Consider the following 20,058-nt stretch of genomic DNA (forward strand, 5'->3'; position numbering starts at 1 on the left):
TAAAAGCTCAGGAACATGGCTAGAGAATGATCGAGGTTTGGGGACATTGTGTGGCCGCTTGTGGGTGTGCTGTCTCCTCCATTCTGAGTCAACAGGAGCAGAATATCATACCAGGGTCAGAAGAATGGGCCCTGGAGCCCAACCTGCCTGTTTGGAACCCTGACTTCTCCCTTCCTGGCTGTGTGACTTTGAACAAATTGCCTAACCTCTGTGCCTCAATTTCCTCTTATATAAAATAATAGTATCTACCTCAGAAGGTTGCCATGAGGATTGAATGAGTTGATAGATATTGGCACTTAGAACAATGCCCAATATTTAGCAAGCAATAATGCTCAATACATTATTAGCTGCTACGGTCATTACTGTTATTATTATGATTAATTATAGCATCCCCCTGTTATACAGATTTTCCCTAGTGTGGCTTTTTTTTTTTGTGAATAGAGAGTGCTCAACAAATATTTGTTGACTTGAATTTTAAATTTTTAGAAAGCTGCCAGGCCTGGCACCTTTCAACCAGGAAAAAGCAATTCGGAAACCAGACAGAAAGTAAGCAGCAATTTTATTTCTAGCGAGCACTATCGTCACCCCTGCATGTGTCAGACAGCCTTTCTAGACACTCATTCCAATTATGCATAAGAGGTAGAGCAGACTGACTTGGGTGTCGTTGCCTGAAATGTTTCTGAGCAGTTGGATCTTTGACTCTCTGTGTATGGCAGTTTCTTTCAGATTCACATTCAGTACTGGCTCTTAAGAGAAATCATTTTTTATGAAGCCTTTTGTAAAGCAGACTTGTGCACCAATACATCTACTCTTTGAATCTTGAGTCTTTTTTTTTTTTTTTCAATTGAAGCTCACCTAAGCATGGTCATCTTATTCCCATTGAGATGCAGTTGAGGGGACATGAAGGTATGGAGGAAATGATGGGATGGGTGATGGGATGATGGGTCTTTCAGTTAGGTTTAGTTGCATCTATCAGACACCCAAAATGACAGTTGCTTTAAACACTCAAAAGCTTATTTTCTTATGGGGAGAGTCTAGAGATGGGTCATCTGAAGTACTACGAAGTTATCAGGAATCCAGTCCCCTCCTCTCCTCCTGTCCCGCTCAGGGTCACCTAATAGTCCAAAATGATTGCTGGAGACACTGCCATCACATCCATATTCCAAGCAGTATAACTCCAAGGAAGAAAGAAGACAGGGCAAAAGGGGCCCACTCCCCATCTGGGTTAGCTTCCTCTCAGGAACCTTTCTGCAAGTCCTCTCCACACTTTTGCCTACATCTCGTTGACTCAAACCTAGTAACGTGGCTATGTTCATCTGCAAAGGGGCTGGGAAGTGTGAACTCTCAGCTGGACTCGTTGCCACCTAAGATAACTGGGATCCTGTTACTAAGGAAGGGAAGATGGGTAACGGATAGAGAGCAAGTGGTCTCTGCCACAACAGGTAACCTTGAAGAAAGATATTGTAACAGTTTTTATAATACAGTTTTAAAGTTTTGAGAGCTGTGGTCCTTCATTTATTACCTGATTTTCCATAGCCTGTGGTCTAGAGAGGTGAATATTAAACTTGAAGATGTAGCAGGGTTTTAGGAGGTGTCCATGGAAGATGCCAGCTGATGAGAGGGCAAGAAAGGTCTCCTATGATGGATGGCCCCTGGGGACCTTTGAGATTCTCTTTTGAGGGCATGTCTGTACCCAAAAGTCAAAAACCTCCAGCCTTCCCTCCTGCTAGTCTGGTCTGTCTCAGTGCTGAGTTTCCAGCACCTAGAACTCTGCGTGGCGCATTGTAGGCACTTTATCTGTAGTCAGTAAAAGGGTAAGTGAATCTGAGCTTTGGTTTCCTTATCTTGAAAATCCAGATGAGCACACTGGTCCACTGGTCGTTCTGGCCTTCATAGATGGAGCATATTCTAAGGAGCCATGGAGGTGTCAGGGGCCAAGGGCCTTGAAAGTCAGTGCTTGCAAGACTAGGCAAAGTGTGGCTATTATTACTTTTTAATAAGTTGTTTTTCTTATAACAAAGGTTATAAGTGAAGGAGAAAAATGAGGTGTTCATTCCAATGAGGAAACAGACATTGAACAGGTTAAATCATAAGTTGGTTCGTTTCAGATTGTGATGACGTGTGTTCCGGGGAAAGAGCGGGCAATAGGAGAGAATACCTGGAGAGGTGGTTTACTTTATATTGGCATTGTCAGGGGATTCCTCTCCAGGCGTGGGTTCATTTAAGTTGATGTTTGAATGACAGTAAGCAATCAGTCGGATGAGAACCAGAGAAAGAGCCTTCCCTATAGAGCGAACAGCATGTGCAAAGGCCCTGAGGCAGGAGAGCTTGGGTGTCTGAGGACTGACAAGGAGGCCTGTGTGGCTGCCTGTAGTGGACGAGGGAAGGAGCAGGAGGAGTTAAAGCTGGAGAGAGAAGAAGGAATTGGATGATGCAGGACCTTGCGGGGCATGGAATTTGAGCTTTATTCTTTATGCACCGGGAAACCATTGCTGGGTTTTAAGTAGAGCAGTGATGTGATCTGATTTGCTTTAAAAAGATCCCTCTGGCTGCTTGTAGAGAGTGTATTTAGGATGGTGAGGTAGGAGGAGGGCAAGAGAAAGGCAGGGAGATTATCAAGGGGGTGGGTGCAGTGGTCTGGGCAAGAGATGGTGGTGTTGGGACCCAGGGAAGGTGGAAGAGAAGGTGAGAGATTGAAGGATTAGAGGTGCCCTTTGAAGATTCTGCCAACTGCACTTTCTGATGGACTGCGGATAGGGTTCCAATACAGATTTTCTGCAGAAAAAGGCCCTTCCCCACAAATGTCAGTGTAATTGAAGAGTGGTCCTAAGTGGGGTGATTTTTGTCCCTCAGAGGGCGTTTGACAATGTCCAGAGACATTTTTGGTCAACACAACTGGGTTGGGCGGGGGAGCAGTTTACTGGCATCTTGTGGGTAGAGACCAGAGACCCTGCTAAACACCCTGCAATGCACAGGACAGGCCCCCACAGAGAATGAGCTGGCCCCCAAATCAACCTTAGGCAATAGTGCTGAGGCTGAAAAATCCTGATTCACTAGTTTTGTTTTTGTTTTTTTTACCCGGCATCTTAAACAAATTGTGAGATAATGATAATCCCAGGTGTCACCATCCATCCAGAGAGGTACCCGATTCTTCACCCAAGGGTTGTGTGGTCATTGTTGTGAGAACAGCTTTCAGCTTAGCGACCCTTCCCTGAGAGCCCCTCTGCTCAATGAATGAATAAATGAATAAATGAATGAGTGAATGAGCACGGAGCTGCCTCCAGAAAGAGGTGAGTCAGATCGGATCGGCCCACACGCTTCCATCATGTTATGAAAGCCGGCCCCGAGCAGCTCCGCACAAGAACGGGCTCCTTGTTCCTGGATGATGCGATTTGCTGCTCTGCCAAAGGGGCCCCGCCTCTCCCCAGGTCACCGACAGAGGCCTGTCTCCGCGCCGTCTAGCCTGTGCACGGTACAAAAGCTATGCAGAGCCCTCCAAAAACCCACTCTTTGAAACGAAAGAAATTGGATATTAAAATCCCAAAATAGAGTGCGGAAAGGTACACATCACGTCTGCCTTCTCCTTTTTTTTTCCCCTTTGTGGCAAAAGTGACTCAGAATTTTTGGTCTGGATCCAGAGAGACCTGCGTGGCCTTTGGGGTGGTGGTGGGGGGAGGTGTGTCATTTGATTGGGAATAACTCACCTTTTTAATGCTTTGACTGGCTCAGCTGGCTGTCTTGCATTTCACAAGTCCTGGCTTTTCCCACTCCACCATCTCTGGGTTCTTTTTCAGCTTTTGGCCCAAGGGAAAGTGGAAGGGCCAAAGTTTATGCCTCGCCCAGATGACCCTGTCTTTGGTGGAACATTTATGTGAGGCTGAGCTGCAGTTTCTTTGGGATGTTTTATCAAAGTGTTCAGAGGGGCTGCTGTTGGAGCCGGCTGTGGGATTCTTGTCCCAGCATCCTTGGGTGTTCACACTGCCATGTTGGGTACCACTGGTCAGGGTCAGATAGGTGCACAAGGTTTTCATGAGCTGCCTTCAGTCCTCAATTGCTCCCTCCAGGGGGACTCAGTTTCTCCCCCTTCCCTTCTTCTCCCAGAGACCAGGTCCCATGCAGACATCAGGCACTTTGTTCCTCAATATCAGGTTGGTGCCCTGAGCGAGAGACTCGTGGAAAAATGTTTTTGAAGCATAGTCTCTCTTGTTGTCTGGTCTTTGGGTGAACACACAGGTGGCAGAGGGCATTGCCTGTGCCTCACCTTTCCTCACCATCTCCAAGAGGCTGCCGAATCACTGTACTTTTGACTCAGTCTCTCCCTGTGTCCATTCCTAAATGCTGCTAGAGAAGAGATTGTACACTTCATTTTTCCAGCCTGAGCTTGTCTCCTCTTTGACTTCCAATGGAATTAGCCTGGTATAATATGTCTCTTTCATGGTGAGACACATTCCTGCAGACTGGCTCAAGTGGTAGTGAATTCATGCAGACTCCAAACATGGGGATTCTCTTCTAGACATGAATAAGCCTCCTTTCTCAGGGTCACTGCAGGATGAATCACTTGGCAGTATGTTGAGCCACATAGGAACCTGAAAATTAATCTGTTCATTTATTTACTCAGCAAATATTTATTGAACATCTGCTATATGCCAGGTACTATTCAAGGTGCTGGGATGTGGTGATGAATAAGCTTTCATTCTTGCAGGGGGTGGGGTGGGGAGGACAGACAATCAGCGATGAGCAAATGTATAAGATAACGCTTCTCAAAGGAAATCAGCAGGAATGATGGAGCGACAGTGGGGAGGCTGTGCTTTAGCCAGGCTGCTCAAAGAAGGCCCTGAATTTAGGCTAAGACCTAAAGAATCAGGGGATTACCAGCCATGGGAAGACCTGAGGGAAGAGTGTTCTAGGCTGGGGGAGCGCAAGTGCAAAGGCCCTGTGGTAGGAGCAAACTCAGCCTGTTTAAGGAGCAGCAAGGGGTCCCGTGTGGCTGGACCAGGGTCGGGGAGATGAAGTTGCTGACATGGGCAAGGGCCAGATCATGCAGGGTTTTGTAGACTGTGATGAGGCATTTGGATTTTCTAAATGCACCTGAGGATTATCACATGTTAGAGCTTGAAAGATAACCTTCAAGATGATTTCTTCCAAGAACTTAGACCAGAAGGAGGAATTTCATTGTCCAAAGTCACCAGCCATAGGTGAAAGAATAGTTGTGAAAGTTGATATTTATTGAATGCTTGCAACATGCTTTGTGTGTCACTCACTTGATCCTCCCAGCAACCCAGTGAGGGTACGTTGTCATCAGTCCCATATACAGATGAAGAAACTGAGGCCCAGAGAGGTAAACTAACTTCCCTACCATGACAGAGTCAGTGCCCATGCCAGGATGTAACCCAAGATGGTCTGGCTTCTCCAGGGTTCATGCTCTTAATCTCAGTGTTACCTTGGTTCTACCCAAGGCATGGGACAGAGAGAAGATGTGAAAAGTACTCGTTTGGCTTCTTAAAGCAACAAAAAACCAAAACTCCTTCCAAAGGTCCACCCCGAGAAGGCTCGCGTATTTCAGTCCAGCACTTCCAGACTCATCTCCTATATGACTCAGTCACTCCTTGGCCTGGAGCGATAGTTGGTCGGGGTGGGGGTGCTGGTGGGGAGCCGTGGCGGAGCTGACATTTCTGTTGAGTGGACCACAAGCAGGGGGCTGAGGGTACAGTGGGGCAGGTGGGACCAGAGAAGGGAAAGGTGGTGTCTCCAGGAGGGAGGGGGCAAAGTGATCCAGTTTCTTTGTGCAAAGACCCCTGGGGGCGGTGCTGTGGGGAGAGGAGAATGGGGTGCAGCATTGGGTCCTGAATCCCATTAGGCTAATGTGCCTGCCTCTGATCTCGCCACTGTTTCCTATGGCTTCCTTGGGGTTTCAAATGTGGACATGGTAATTGGAAACAAATTTAGCATGTTTCAGGCCATCAAGCCTCTCTCTTCAGTCATCGCGCTTGCTCTGCGGTAGATATGTCTGTTTTTAATTTCCAGTGATGTGAGAAATATAGAATGACTTGATTCTTAATTTAGAATACTGAGAGAGACTGACTTGTTTTGTTTTCGAGCCCGTGCAAAGTGTCTCATTCTCTTTTTATGGCTCACCATGTGATTTTTAAAATGTGGCCCTATGGAAGCGGGCAGGCGCAAGATAGGGGTAGGGGGGATTAAGAGGTACAAACTACTACGTATAAAATAAATAAGCTACAAGGATATATTGTACAACACAGGGAATAGAGCCAATATTTTATAATGACTATAAATGGAATACAACCTTTAAAAATTGTGAATCACTATGTTGTACACTTGAAACTTGAATATTATACATCAACTCTACCTCAATTTAAATAAAAAATAAAATACAATAATAAAATAGAATGTGACGCTAGCAGAGAGGCGTCTGGTCACAGAGGTCTCCCTGCGAGGCTGAAGACATATCCGGCCAGCGGGATCCCCGCTTGGGTGAGAAAGCAGACATGGGGCTCCTCTTCCATCACACGCTGGAGATGCTGTCACCTCTTCTTGGAGCAGGGCAGTCCCGGTGTCCGTCGTCCAACCAGCCGAGTTGGACAGAGTTCTCTGTGGGCCTGGAAGCTAGTTGCCTGGCGCCAGCGTGGGCAGCGTAACCGCCCTTTGTCATGGGGGAGGGGAGGGTCTGGAGGGATGATAGCCACTCAGACCCCTCTGGTGGGGCTCCCCTCCCTCCTAAGGTCGCTCACGTGTTGGGCACCTGCGTGATGTTCTAGGCACTGCAGATGCCTCTGTGAGCCGGGCAGGTAAGCGGCTGATGCTCTAGTCGGGGAGGGACCGGAGAAGGGAAAAAAATCAAATAAATATATCATGCGACGTCAGGCTATGATAAATGGCTGTTGCAGCATAAAGCGGGCTGGGTAGGTGAAGAGTGAGATGGGCGTGGGGTGCCACGTTGGGATGAGTGGTCGGGGAAGGGCTCTCTGATAAGGGTCGTTTGGGGAGAGGTTTGGGCGACGAGGAGGATGGGCCCTGGGAGGATGGGGGATGAGCTCACCAAGCAGAGGGAACTCTACGCGCTGAGACCCTGAGGCTGGAGCGTGCCTGGTGTGCCCGGCTTGTCTGAGGACGAGGCCAGTGTGGCTGCAGTGGAGGGAGCGGGCAGGGAGGGCTGGAGAGGGAGGAGAGGGGTCCGATCATATAGGATCTTCTGAGTCACATTGAAGACATTGGCTTTTTGATCCGAAAAAGATGTTTGCTGTGGCGGGGTGGGCGGGGGCGGGGGTTGAGCAGAGGAGCCACAAGATCTAATGTACAGTCTTTAAGATCATTCTAGCTGCTGCGTGCAGAAGATTACGTGGAGGGGGAGGAGAAGGGGTGGGCAAGGATGGAAGCAGGGAGACCCTGGAAGGAGGTTACTGCAATGGTCCAGGCAGGAGATGATGGTAGCTCAGACCCTAGTGGTGGTAATCGGGCTTGTGAGAAGCAGATTCTCGCTGGATTTCAAACGTTGAGCCACCAAGACTTGCTGCTCCCCTGGATGTGGTGTGCGGTTTGCTCCTCTGTTGGTGTGGGCCCCTGCTGGCACCTCTGCCTGCCTCTTCCTTTGCTGAAGGCCTCCACCTTGGACTCCTGCTCCTGACCTTTCTGTGGGTGGGTCCTGGGTCTTTATTTTTCTCACAGGATGGGATGGGACGTTGCACGTGCATTTGTACCTTCATCGCTTTAGTTTACCTTCTTTGTGGCCTTTAAAAGAAATGTCAAGGTTTACAAAGAGAAAAGCAGAGGGGGGGCTCTCTTTCTTTGAATGAATATTTTGGCTTTATTTTTTATGTTATACATTCATTTGAGTTGAATTGTAACCAATATATTGGGTTTAGGGGAGCTACAACCGTGGAGTCATGGGACAACAGAGGTCCTTACGGGGAATGATCAAAGTCCAGTGGGCATTTTAAACTAAGACCTGATTTCTTTTCTACTTTTATTTTGGACACACACACACACACACACACACATCCCTTCTCCACCTTAAAAACACAGATATATTTGTTCTCACGGTTATGGTGTATTTTGGAGATTATTCTATATTGCTATATAAAAAGCTTCCTTAGGGTGCCCCATGTGGTTGCCCAGATTGTGCACTGCACAACTCCAGGGGTTGCCATTCATATTCACTGTCATGCTGGTCCCTAGCATACTCATTCTTTCTTTCTTTTTAATAACAGTATTATACTCTATAATATCCCAATACTGATTTAACCAGTACTCTTTTCATGGACCTTTAGGTCATTTCCAATATTTTGCTATTTTAAAGAGCGCTGCATTGAATAATCTTGTCATTAGTTTTTCTCTGCACATCTACCAGGGCATCCATGGGATAACCCACTTACTAGTAGTGGAATTACTACAGCAAAGGGAGTGTACATTTGTAATTTTGAAAGATAACTGCAAAATTGTCTACGACAGATTTGGGCACACCCTGTTTCTGTGGGCTCTGCTCTTAGGTTTACATATTTCAACCGGGTCACGTTTTACCTGGTTGGCACCCTTGTTCTGTCTTTTGCATCAGTCGCACATAGTGCAGATGAAGGAAATATTCCTCCTGGCGTCAGACCTGGGTTCAAATCCCTGCACTGCTGCTTGCTTGGTTGGGGACCTCATGTCTCTGAGCCTCCGATTCCTCTTCTGTAAAAGGGCAGTTGAATTGTTGATGGAACTTTAGGAGGATGGAAAGGGGACAGGCACGCCACAATTAATTGGGCACCTAATTATATCTTGCAATTATGAGAAATATAACAAAGAAGACTGTTACTGGGACGCCCCGCCTTGTCCAGGGAGCAAGGAAAGACTTTTTTTTGGGAAATAGTATTTGAGTCACATTCTGCAGTATGACTAGGAATTACCTAGGGCAGAGGTGGTGGAGAGGGTGACGGGGGGATTGTTTCTGAAAGATCAGACACAGGGAGCCCCTGGTAAGGGGGTCGGGGTGTGATGGGAGGTGGGGTCAGATCGCATATGGTGGTGTAGTCAGTGGGAGCTGGGAGGTTATAAAAGGTCATTCTGGCCACAGGGTAGAAAGTCGTGGATGGGGACTGGAGGGAATGCAGGGACACTCTTTAGGAGAGAAATAGTCGTAGTTTGGACTAGGGTGGAAGTGATGGATGGGGAAATGGTGATGGATTTGAGTGCACTTTAGGGAATCAAATTGACAGGACTCTCAGGTGGATCCGATATGGAGGTGAGGCAGAGGGAGTTATCATGAATTAGGATTTTTAATGATGTTATTAATATGTGCTCATTAGATGGATATGTGATGCTGGTGGCATCACTGAGATAAGAGTAAAATCATGGAGTAGTTTTCCTGGTGTGTGTGTGTGTGTGTGTGTGTGTGTGTGTGTGTGTGTGTGTGTGTGTGTGTGTGTGTGTGCGCGCGTGTGTGTGTGATGGGAGTGGGCTTGGGGTAGCAGCTATGTTCTGCAATTTTTGCATCCAAAAATAAAAGCAGAATTTGAGATCCACGTGTATTTGTAAAAAACTTTCTCCCTGCGTGCTGTGTGGCAGTTGGGAATTACAATAAAACATCCCCATGGGCTTTTCCCTTCTTTCACAGTGTAATATTTGAGGACGATACCAATTTCCTAATATTCCAAATTCAACAAAAAAATGCTACTTAACATTGTTAAAGTTTGATTTTAGTAAAATTCAAAACAGTTTCCTTGGCCCGTTGCCATTTTGAAAATCAATCCCACATTTCAGATTTGATGGCAGCCTCATCCATCTGAGAGTATTTAAAAACTCTGAACAGAGCTGATAGAAAAATTGTTTTCAAGGAAGTGTCATTTATGAGTTCTCATTGCAACATTATATAATGGGGAATGTTTGAGCAACCTAAATGCCCAACTGTAGAGGTTAAGCTGTGAGTCCAGACATAGGATGGAAGCAAGAGATGCAGGGGAGGGCAAAATTTAAGGTAGCACTCACTTTCAGGTACTCAGATAACATTTGCACAGCCCTGAGAGCTGGTGCCTCCTTAAATTATGTGCCCGGGCACCTCACTTGCCTTGTGCCAGTCTAAGCCCAGGGAGATACTGTGCAGTTATTTGAGGTTGTCCCAGTGAACAACATTGAATGACAAAGGGCAATGGTCACATTATATTGTTAAGTGGAAACAGTATCTGGAATAGAATCCCAGATATGTTTCTCTAAGTGCCTAGAAGGAGAGTCTGGAAGGATGTACACTAAAATGCTTATTTATTTTGAGAGAGTATTTTCTGTATAATATATATATTTTTATATTGTCTATTTTTTGCTGCAATGAATGATGAACCCTTATTACTTTTATAACAAGACGAAGGGAAAGCAAGTATCAACATGTACCGATGCCCTTTTACCTGTGCATCAGGACAGTTCAGTTGCTGCTAAGAGGGGGCAGAGCTTGAATTTGGGGGCGGGGGTGGTTCTGATGAGCTTTCTCTGGGAAACGGTGGGTCTCTGAGATGTGGAGACCATTTCAAGTCTGGGTTCCTTTGGCTGAGCTGGTGGGATGGACCTGCCTGTCGTAATATACATAGTCCAGCATCTGGGAGCGTCAGGAGGCAGCTGCGACACAGGGGAAGCAAATCTGCCCACATCCCTGAGCTTCCACTCGATGGCTTTGGAGCTTAGGGTCACGAGCAAGTCACTTAACCCCGCTGAGCCTTGGCTTTCTCACCCAAAAAAGGGATCACCTTGCTTTTCCTTCTGTGTGTTGCTGTGCAGATTAAATCAGCTCTGACACCCCCTAGCTGTGCAGCAGACCCTCATGATGTGCCCTAGAAGCACCCCTTCTTCCTGGAATCTTGTAGACTGCTTGGGAAATTCTCTGCAAAAAGCAGAAGACTTTTGCTCTCACCTTGGCTGCAGGAAGTGGAGCCTCCTCTTCTGCTTTGGAGGTTGTCTGACCTTGAGCTTCTAGGTTCCCGTGGGTGGGCAGGCGGGAGTCTGCTATGGCTGGGAGGCCACCCTGCTTGCCATGCTCCTGAGATGACCTTATCTTTGAAGAAGCCTGGAAAGAGGCCTCGAGACCCTGGAAAGAGGTTGGCCTCTAAAATGGGGGCAGCGGGGCGTTTGAGACCTTGAGGGCAGGTCATGCCATCCCAAGGCATCAGGTTCTGTTTGCAAGACCCAAATCACTCAGTTTTTGGAGAAGCAAGTAAATAGCCATATGGTCTTATCAAACCTCCGGAGAGCTGGCAAGGCTCCTCCAGAATGCACACGCTCTGGGCATCTTCTACCACCTTCAGGGAAGGGGAGGGTGGGGATGGGAGGGGAAGTGTTTCTTCCACGCTAGATGGTATGGTTTCTTCCCCCACCCTCCTCCTCCCAGCCTTCCACGTCAGGGGCTCTATAGCTGCCCACAGAGACGATGGAATGAGTGCCTGGGTTTCACCACACATGAGGATGTTTTGGGTTGTTTATCACATTGTGAGTCTTTCACATTCATTCTTCGCTTCTCCATTCAGTTCTGTCCTATCACCTCCATGTTTTGATTTGCATCATCCTCCGATGACAAGGAGAATTCTCGTTTCATGGGTACCTCTTGTGTGCTGGGCTTTGGGGCCCTATAAAGGTCATCTTCTTTAGCCTTCAAAGAGCCCTGGGCAGTGGGAAGTGATGTGCCTGTTTTATAGGAGCAAATGGAGGCTCAGAGAGGTGGAGTCACTGCTCTGAGGTCACACAGCAGCTGTTAAGAAGCAGGGCCTGGACTGAGAGCTGGGTACGTCTGACCAAACGTGAAATCCTTTCTCCTTCCTGCTCTACCACAGCCTCTGACAGCAGAGACCTGTCTCACGTGGGAGGGGGCGCTCACGAGGGTGAGGTGGGTTCCGTCTGCTCACGTGGCATCAGCTAGTCCAGCTCAACCAGGGGCTGCTCCGGGACACACAAAGTTCCTGCTTAAAGAAGTGGGTTCTTCTCTTGAGGGGCAACGTTGTTTGTCTTGGTTGCCGTTGCCTGTTTCTCTGGCTCCCTCCATCTCCCTTCCTCCTCCCCTGCCCCCACCCCTTCTTGTTCAGCAGGAAGAGCACTCTTGATCTTATAATTTAGCACTTGCTCGTGTTTCCTTTGAGGACCTAATCTGCACTTTCTGAGCTGTAGTTGTAGATCAGAGAGCAGCTGTGGATCTATCAGATGCCAAGGGCACAGACAGTGTGCTGGGAATGGACTTAGAGCCTGAAGGCCCAGAGTCCGCATCCTGGCCCTGCCCTGTACTAACAGTGTCCACTGGGGCGAGTTGCCAGGACTTTGCCAGCCTCAGTTTTCTCATCTATAAAATGGGCCCCTCCTACCTAGAATTGTTGTGATACATGTAAAACGTTGAGTGTGGTGCTTGGCCTGGGGACAGTGTACACTTAGCTACTGCCCGGTTGTTGATGGTGACTATTGATTCCACGTGCTTATTGATCACACTGAACAAAACAAACACGCTTCCTCCTACCATGGACTTCCTGTTGAAGTGGAAAAGAGAGATACTAAGCAAATTAACAACTAACAAGAGAATTTCAGATGGTAACGAAGTAACTATTCCTGCGGCGTGTTAGTGAATGTTTAACATCCACTTCTCTAGAAAAAAAGAGCCCCGATTTGTAGCATTTGCCAATTTTTGTGGTGCAGATATTCTCATCGTGGCTGATTTCAGGCTATCAAAGTAATGTCCAATGGCTCTTAAAATTCCTGAAAATTTAACCAACTGCAAGACTGAAATAGCTGGCTCCGGCACTGGGTGTGTGTAACTAATGTGGTTTGGGAAAGACCTGAAGATCTGAGAGCTAAATGTACCAGTGGAAGAGTATGCCAGCAGAGAAGATGGCTGTGCAAAGGCCCTGAGGTCGGAGAGAGCTTGGTGTGCTCAGGGAACAGAAGGATGGCTGGTGCTGGCAGGAGCCTAATGGGGTGGAAGGGCTGGAAGACAGAGGCTGGGCTGTTGGGAGCCTCATAGACCATGGTACCAAGTGTTTGGATTTTATTCTCCGGCCACAGGAAGTCTTTGGAGGGTTGTAAGCAGGGGGACGTCTGGGTCTGCTTTGCATTTTTTAAAGATCAGAGGGCTATTCTGTTAAAGACCAGCAAGAGGTCAGTTAGGGAGCAGTGGTGGTCACTCCAGGGAGAGGTAGTAGTGGCTTGGACTAGTGTGCCATCAAGGGAGGGGACTAGAGGTGGCTGGGCTCCTCTGGGATGTGACGGATTTTATCCCCAGGTGTTCTGTGGCTGTTTACCCTGAGTGCATGCAGCCTGCAATTTCTGCTCTTAGATCCCGGGAAGGAGGAAGGAACCTCAGACCATTAGGGTCACTATCTATCCTACCTACTCTCTTTGATTCTGAGTGATACCGTGTTTACCACCTCCTGATAAATCCAGGACAGGAGGTGAGGAAAGATATTTATCTTGGGTCCAAATGCAAGGCAAGAACAACAAAAACAGAATCTGTCCTCAATGCTGCCCTTCCTCCTTTGATTTTTGTCCAGAACAGTACCCTGTTCTTCAATTTGCATGGGGGAGAAAGATAAGAGACTGACTTCATTTCCACCTTTGCCCCAGGGTGCCTCTCGGGTGTGTATCAGATGCTTATGTAAATGTTGTAGGTGTCAGCCTGGCAGGTTCTGAAGAAGGTTGCCATCTGGCTCTGCTCCACCCTTAGCTCGCCTCTTGGTCCAGTGTTTAGAGGGGCACAAGAGAACACCATCTTTCTGGACCAACATTGTCTGAAAGAACTTTTCTCAATGATGGAAACGTCCTGTATCTGTGCCGTTCATTATGGCACCAGCCATTTGTGGCTACTGAGCACTTGAAAGGTGTGGCTCGTGTGACTGAGAAACTGACCTTTCAATCAAATTTTTGTATTACTTGCTATATTGGACAGTGCAGTTCTAGACCATGTGTGATTATCTATTGCCCTGGAGCCTTTGGTTCTGGGCATTTGACTGGAGATCCTACTGAAATTTTGTAGAACTCTATGGAAGGGTGGGGTCTCAGTGAGTTGTCACTTGTCATAACCCCCCTTCCGCCCAATTTGCAGAGGAAGGAGCAGAGGTGCAGAGGATTACATGATTTGCCCAGCATTTCTCAGCTGGGGAGTGGCAAGACAGGAACCCACCTTCTAACTCTTAGCTCAACATCCTTTTTTCTTTTCTTATGTATAATTTTCAAAACCAATGTTAAATTCCACAAGTTTCCAGGCAGCTCTTCTGCCTATAACTTTGTGGATGAAGTTAAATTCCTCTTTGATCACCTTCTCAACCTTGATCTCCTCCTCCATCCCTAGAAGTGATCATGGTGTGGTCAGTCTGGAGCGCATCCTTCCACACCTTTTCCTATTGCATTTACATGAGTATAAATGAATGGATCGAAACATTCAGCATTAAAAAAAAATAAGTTGTATTCTGCTATCCATATTTTTTTTTTATGAATTGCTTTTCTTTTTTAATAGTATGTCTTAGATCTTCCGGGTGAAGTTCATAGATCTCTACCATACTGTTTTTTTAACTGTTGTAGTCTTTCATAGCCTGGACATGTATTACTCATAAGCCTAATGGATGAAACTAATTGTTCATTATTCTGTTCATGTTCGTAAACATTTTTGTGCATATCTCCTTCATGCACAGCATTTCATCTGGGATCCATACTGAGAAGTGGATTTATTAGGTCATAGGGAATATGTATTTTTAATATTAATAGCTGCTACTCCAAAAATAGTTATACCAGTTTATGTTCCTATCAGCTATGGGAGAGTGTCTGTGTCCTCATAGCCTCCAAAACACTTGATATTATCAAATATCTACATGGGTGCCCATCTAATGGGCAAAAAATGATATCTCATAGTTGTTTAATTTGTATTTTCCTGTTTACAAGGCAAGTTGAATATCTTTTCTATGCTAATGGTCATTTGTTTTTCTGTGAATTGCCTGTTCAAATCTCTTGTCCAATTTTCTGTTGGAAAATTCATTATTAATTCATTCAGCAAATATGTACTACTACTACTAGAATGCCTACTGTGTGCCAAGCATTAGTCTAGGTTCTAGGGATTCTGTGGCAAGTTAAATCAATAGACATCCCTGCCCTCAATGAGGTGATAGTCTAGTTGTAGGAGAAAGACCTAAGCAAAAGGAAATGAGAAAATATATAGTATATTTTATGGGATTAAAAAGAAGGGAAAGGAGCTAGGGACAGCCATGGGGGTAGGACTCGATTTTAAATAGGATGGCCAGGAATCTAGTCCTTTACTTATTCACTTGTAGGCATTCTTTGTGTATTGTATGTATTAATCCTTTGCGTGTTATATGTTATACATATTTTCTTCCAGTCTTTAATTTTCTATCAGTTTAGATGACGGTACTTTTGTCTTGCTCTTTCTTTTTTAAAACCATAAAATCTAACTTGTTAATTGGAATATAGTCATATAAAAACTGAAAGCTCCTTCTTTCTAGGCAACCCATTGTCAAGAGCTCTGGTTTATCTCTTCCAATTATTTTCTATTCTCACTACCACCCCCTGACCCCCGATCACCAATTAAGCATAGTTTCTGGCTGTTTCTCCATAAATGCAATTCTGATCTATCACACTCTTTCTCAGGGCTGCTTAATATTCCATTTTAGAGATAATTTATCCTATAATTTATCCAAGCAGTCCCCTCTGGCCGGACATGCAAGTTGCTTCCAATTCTCCATGACTCTAGACATTGCAGCAATTCTGCTGCTCATGAGCTTCTTTGATGTTTTTGTTTGTTGGACTGTAGCCACCATACCCTGTATGTTAATGGTGCTGTAATAATTTGGTTTTGTTTTCTCCCCCTCAGCTCCATGGCTACATGGAAAACAAGCCGCTGGGGCTTCAGATCTTCATTGGGACGGCCGACGAGCGGATCCTTAAGCCCCATGCCTTCTACCAGGTACACCGGATCACGGGGAAAACCGTCACCACCACCAGCTACGAGAAGATCGTGGGCAACACCAAAGTCCTGGAGATTCCGCTGGAGCCAAAAAACAACATGAGGGCAACGTAAGGGCTGGGGGCTGAGGGCAGTGGGTCTTCATGGGGAAGTGACTGGGGCCAAGTGGCAGGGATTTGGGAGAAGGATGGAGTTGATGGAAGCAACCGTAGACGGTGGTTCCCAATTTGTGAAGGACCCACAGAGGTTTCTGTTTTAAAAGTTTCCATTTGAAAAGTTCTAGACCTAGACGTTTTTCATGTGTATTGAGAGGAAGAATACTTATGCATCTTTGGATTATGTTGCTTGGGATGAGGCTGAATTTATTTACATTTATAAATTTATTTGACTTAAAATTATTAAACAACTATGCAGATAGGTGTAACCTCACAGAGCTGATATGCATATGGCTAAAATGTGGGAAACATTGCACCCGTGTGTTGGAGTTTAAAGAACTTTATTAGAGAATAATCTCAAACATGAAAACTGTAAGAATTGTACAAAGAACCCCTGTTACACTGTTCGCTCAGATTTACCAATTGTTAACATTTTCCACGTTTGCTTTATTACTGTTTTTCTCCCCCTCTCTTTATTTTTTCCTGAAGCGGTTGTGAGTTAGTTGCAGACATCATGCCTTTTTACTTTTAAACGCTTAAGCATGCATTTCCTAAGAACAAGCATGCTCTCTTACATGACCACGGTACATTTATCAAATTCAAGGTATTTAATGTCCATATTACTACTCTTACTATTGCATAGTCCATAATCAATTTTTCCCAGTTGCGTATTTGAGTTTTTCAGGTACTTTTGAGAGTAGAAAAGTAAGCAAGCAGAATCTCCCTAGAGAGGTAATTTCCACTGGGGGATTTTGCTAATTACTTTGTGTTTTACCCCCATTTTGGCTTAAATTCCTGGCTGAAAAATTTATCCGTATATTGCAATCCCCCGCCCCCCTTGTGGGTGACCTTTCCTGCTCCCCGAGATGGTCATTTGTCAGTGGGGTTCTTGACTTTCCGGCAGCATTGACTGTGCGGGGATCCTGAAGCTTCGGAATGCGGACATTGAGCTGCGGAAAGGCGAGACGGACATCGGGAGGAAGAACACGCGGGTGAGGCTGGTGTTCCGGGTGCACATTCCAGAGTCCAGCGGAAGGATCGTCTCCTTGCAGACAGCATCTAACCCCATCGAGTGCTGTAAGTTGGGTTCTGGGCAGGGTCGGTTTTTGACAAGTGCACTGTATGTGACCCTGGGCAGTGTAGCCTGGGTAAGGTACCCAGCAAGAATGTGTGACCCACAGGGGTCAGCGGTGGCCCAAGATGACCAAAGGGGCGAGAGAGAGAGCACATTTCAGAGTTTCTCTCTGCTTCTGTGTACTTGTGGCGGGTTTACTGTCAAAAATAATATGGCTGATAAGTAGCCTACAGCTTGGTTTAGAAGATTTGAAATGTATAAGTGTTGTGCTGGTCTCAAAAAGGGTAGATGCAGTTGGAGCGAGTTCACTGTACTTAGTGACCTCTTTTTTTTTTAGATTTATTTGTTTGTTTGGTTGCGCCGGGTCTTAGTTGCGGCAGGCGGGCTCCTTAGTTGTGGCATGCGAACTCCCAGTTGCGGCATGCATGTGGGATCTAGTTCCCTGACCAGGGATCGAACCCGGGCCCCTTGCATTGAGAGCGCAGAGTCCCATCAACTGTGCCACCAGGGAAGTCCCTTTTTCCTCTTCTCTTCTTTCAATAGAATAATAATAACATCACGGTGGCTCTCGCTTACTGCACTGACTCCACTGGTCACTAGGCTAAGTGCTCAGTGTGTAGTACTCTTTAAATACTCACAGCAGTCCTTGGCAATAGCTGGTGTCATGATGCCCATTTTAGAGAAGAGGAGGGAGAGAGATGAGGGGTAGTGTAACTTGTCTCAGCAGGGCTGGGATTTGAGCAGGAGCTTTGGCATGCAGGAGCCACACGTCCCCATCACCCTCAGCCCATCCCAGGGTGTTTACTGAGAATCTGCTCAGTGTCTGGTGCTGTGCTGGGGGCCTGCAGATGAGCAAGATGTTTTCTCTGTCCTTAGTGAGCTTACAGTCTGGTGTAAGCTAACCCACACAAAGATGCAGAAGATTTTCAGAATCCAGTACAGAGTGGCCAAGATCTGCTGTTTGGAAGGTCTCTGAGCAGAGACCTGGCCCAGCTCCATTAGGCTTCAAAAGAAGAAATCACTTTGAGATCATTCTTAGGTACTTTGGGCAAGTTTGTTGTTGGATTTTGTAGTTAGATGTGACAAAGCTTATTGTCTGCTCAGCTTTTGAGAGTTTAGAAGTCGTTTTTAAAAGCATAAAGAAAGAAGTAAGCATTGTTCCAGAAACAAAAGCTGTTTTTATTAGTTTTAAAAAGTCTCATTCTTCTAATATTTTTGTGCTCTTACAATAATGTTCCATATTCAGTTATGTTTCAGGGTTTTTTTTTCCCCTTTTTACTGGACATTTTACCATAATTAGATGTCACAAAATCAGCTGCCTGCAGAGACCGGGGAGGTCGTGGACATAAGTGGAGTGGGTTGGGTGGGTAGCAGTGGTAGAGACTGGGGGCCAGGGTGGCACGTTCCCCACCTAAATGGGTTGCTGTTACCCAAATCCAGCCAGTGTTTCTATGAGGGAGTGTCGACTCAGTGTGGCCAAATCTGATTTTTTTTTAAGATAAACCAATAATCTCCTGATTTTTAAAAAAGCGACAACAAAGTCGAAATCCTCTGTAGGTCAGCTGAGAACTACACGTGGCTTGGATTCATCAGAGGTAGTCTTAATCAGACACTAATGAGGAAAGGGAAAGTATGAATATTTTATGCAGAAAGCATTGAGGAAGACTGGCCTTCAGCCAGCAATAGGAGAGGGTGGACCCTCTTTGGTAGAGAAGCCAGAACTTGGTCTTGATTGGTCTTTGGAAAAGGATGAAGGAGGCCTGTGATCTCTTCCAGGCTGGTGAGTCAGGATGGGGATCAGGCTGAATGTGGTGGTGAGTTTGTGCTCTGAAGTTAGAGGAGGAAGACCCAACAGCAGACAACAAGGGAAAACAAGTGTTTGAAAAACATCGTCGCAGAAACAGAGGAGGAATTCCCCTCCTCTGCCCAGCAGACCCCACCCCTGCCCCCCAAGTGCTAGTCGTGGTGACTGCCCCACCCTGGTCTTGGTTTTGAACATCTCAAGACATTTGGGGAAGGAAACTCAGGCTCTTCCTCAGTGATTTGGGGGATTTTGAGAAGATAAGGTCTTGCCTTTCTGGCAAATGACTCAGTCTCCAGGATGGGGCTGTGGTTTGTAGCAAGGTGGGGATCAGGAGGCCTCAGGAGGGACCACTTATAGGAGCTCCTGTTCCTCTCCATCTTTGGGCCCTTCAAGTCATTCTATCTCCTGTCAATCTGAGACTTCAAGGATCATCACTGGCTGCATGCACCTCCAGCAAGATCCTCAGGGTGTTAAAAGTTGTTTCAACTTTGAACATAGCAGTTTTTTGTTTTTGGTTTTCCTATTCTTATGAAAAAGTGTTTGGCTGATTCAACTACTGTGCTTTGATAGATAAGGAAACTGAGACTTTCTTGGTAAGCTGATTTCTTGTTAAGGTGATTTACTCGTTTTTACTCGGTAGGTAGCAGAGGCAGGGTCTCCAACTTTCTAGTTCTGTGAAATAGCTTCTTTCGGTTTCTACAACACCAACCTTTCTGGCAATATCAAGTGGAGCTACCGATGGGCCACTTTCCCTCTCACAGAGGGAAGGCAGAGCCTTCTGTCATTTTGATCTCCTTCTTTGTTCTGTTTTCCTGGATCAGTGCCTGGCAGTTCCATAAATATTTATGGACTAATTGAATTACTGTCTGTTTGATCCTTAGGGAGGTATTCAGTATTTGTTGACAAATTAGTCTGTGACATGTATCAACACAGTATGTGTACAGTAAATATTTGTTGACTAATTGACTTCATGTACACCCCTTGGGGAAGGTAGGTTGGTAAGAAAAACACTCCGTGGGCTGGTGCTTATTTGCAAGGCTAACTTATTTACTTTGGAGATGTCTTTTATGTGACGTCTCAGGGATCAAGGGAGAGTTCTCAG

At 46.0% G+C, this 20,058-nt stretch overlaps 1 protein-coding gene across 5 annotated transcripts in view; it reads left to right on the forward strand.

Annotated features, from left to right (window-relative positions):
* Positions 1-20,058, forward strand: part of NFATC2 (nuclear factor of activated T cells 2) — a 158,763-nt gene that overhangs the window by 63,382 nt on the left and 75,323 nt on the right. For all 5 annotated transcript variants that reach the window (XM_082362708.1, XM_082362707.1, XM_082362709.1 and 2 more), the window contains exons 4-5: positions 15,830-16,032; positions 16,982-17,154. In XM_082362708.1, coding sequence (XP_082218834.1) covers positions 15,830-16,032; positions 16,982-17,154 — 376 coding nt within the window. The remainder of the gene's footprint in view (positions 1-15,829; positions 16,033-16,981; positions 17,155-20,058) is intronic.

Source organism: Balaenoptera borealis, assembly GCF_965194805.1.
Source record: "Balaenoptera borealis genome assembly, chromosome: 16".
Classification (NCBI taxonomy): domain Eukaryota; kingdom Metazoa; phylum Chordata; class Mammalia; order Artiodactyla; family Balaenopteridae; genus Balaenoptera; species Balaenoptera borealis.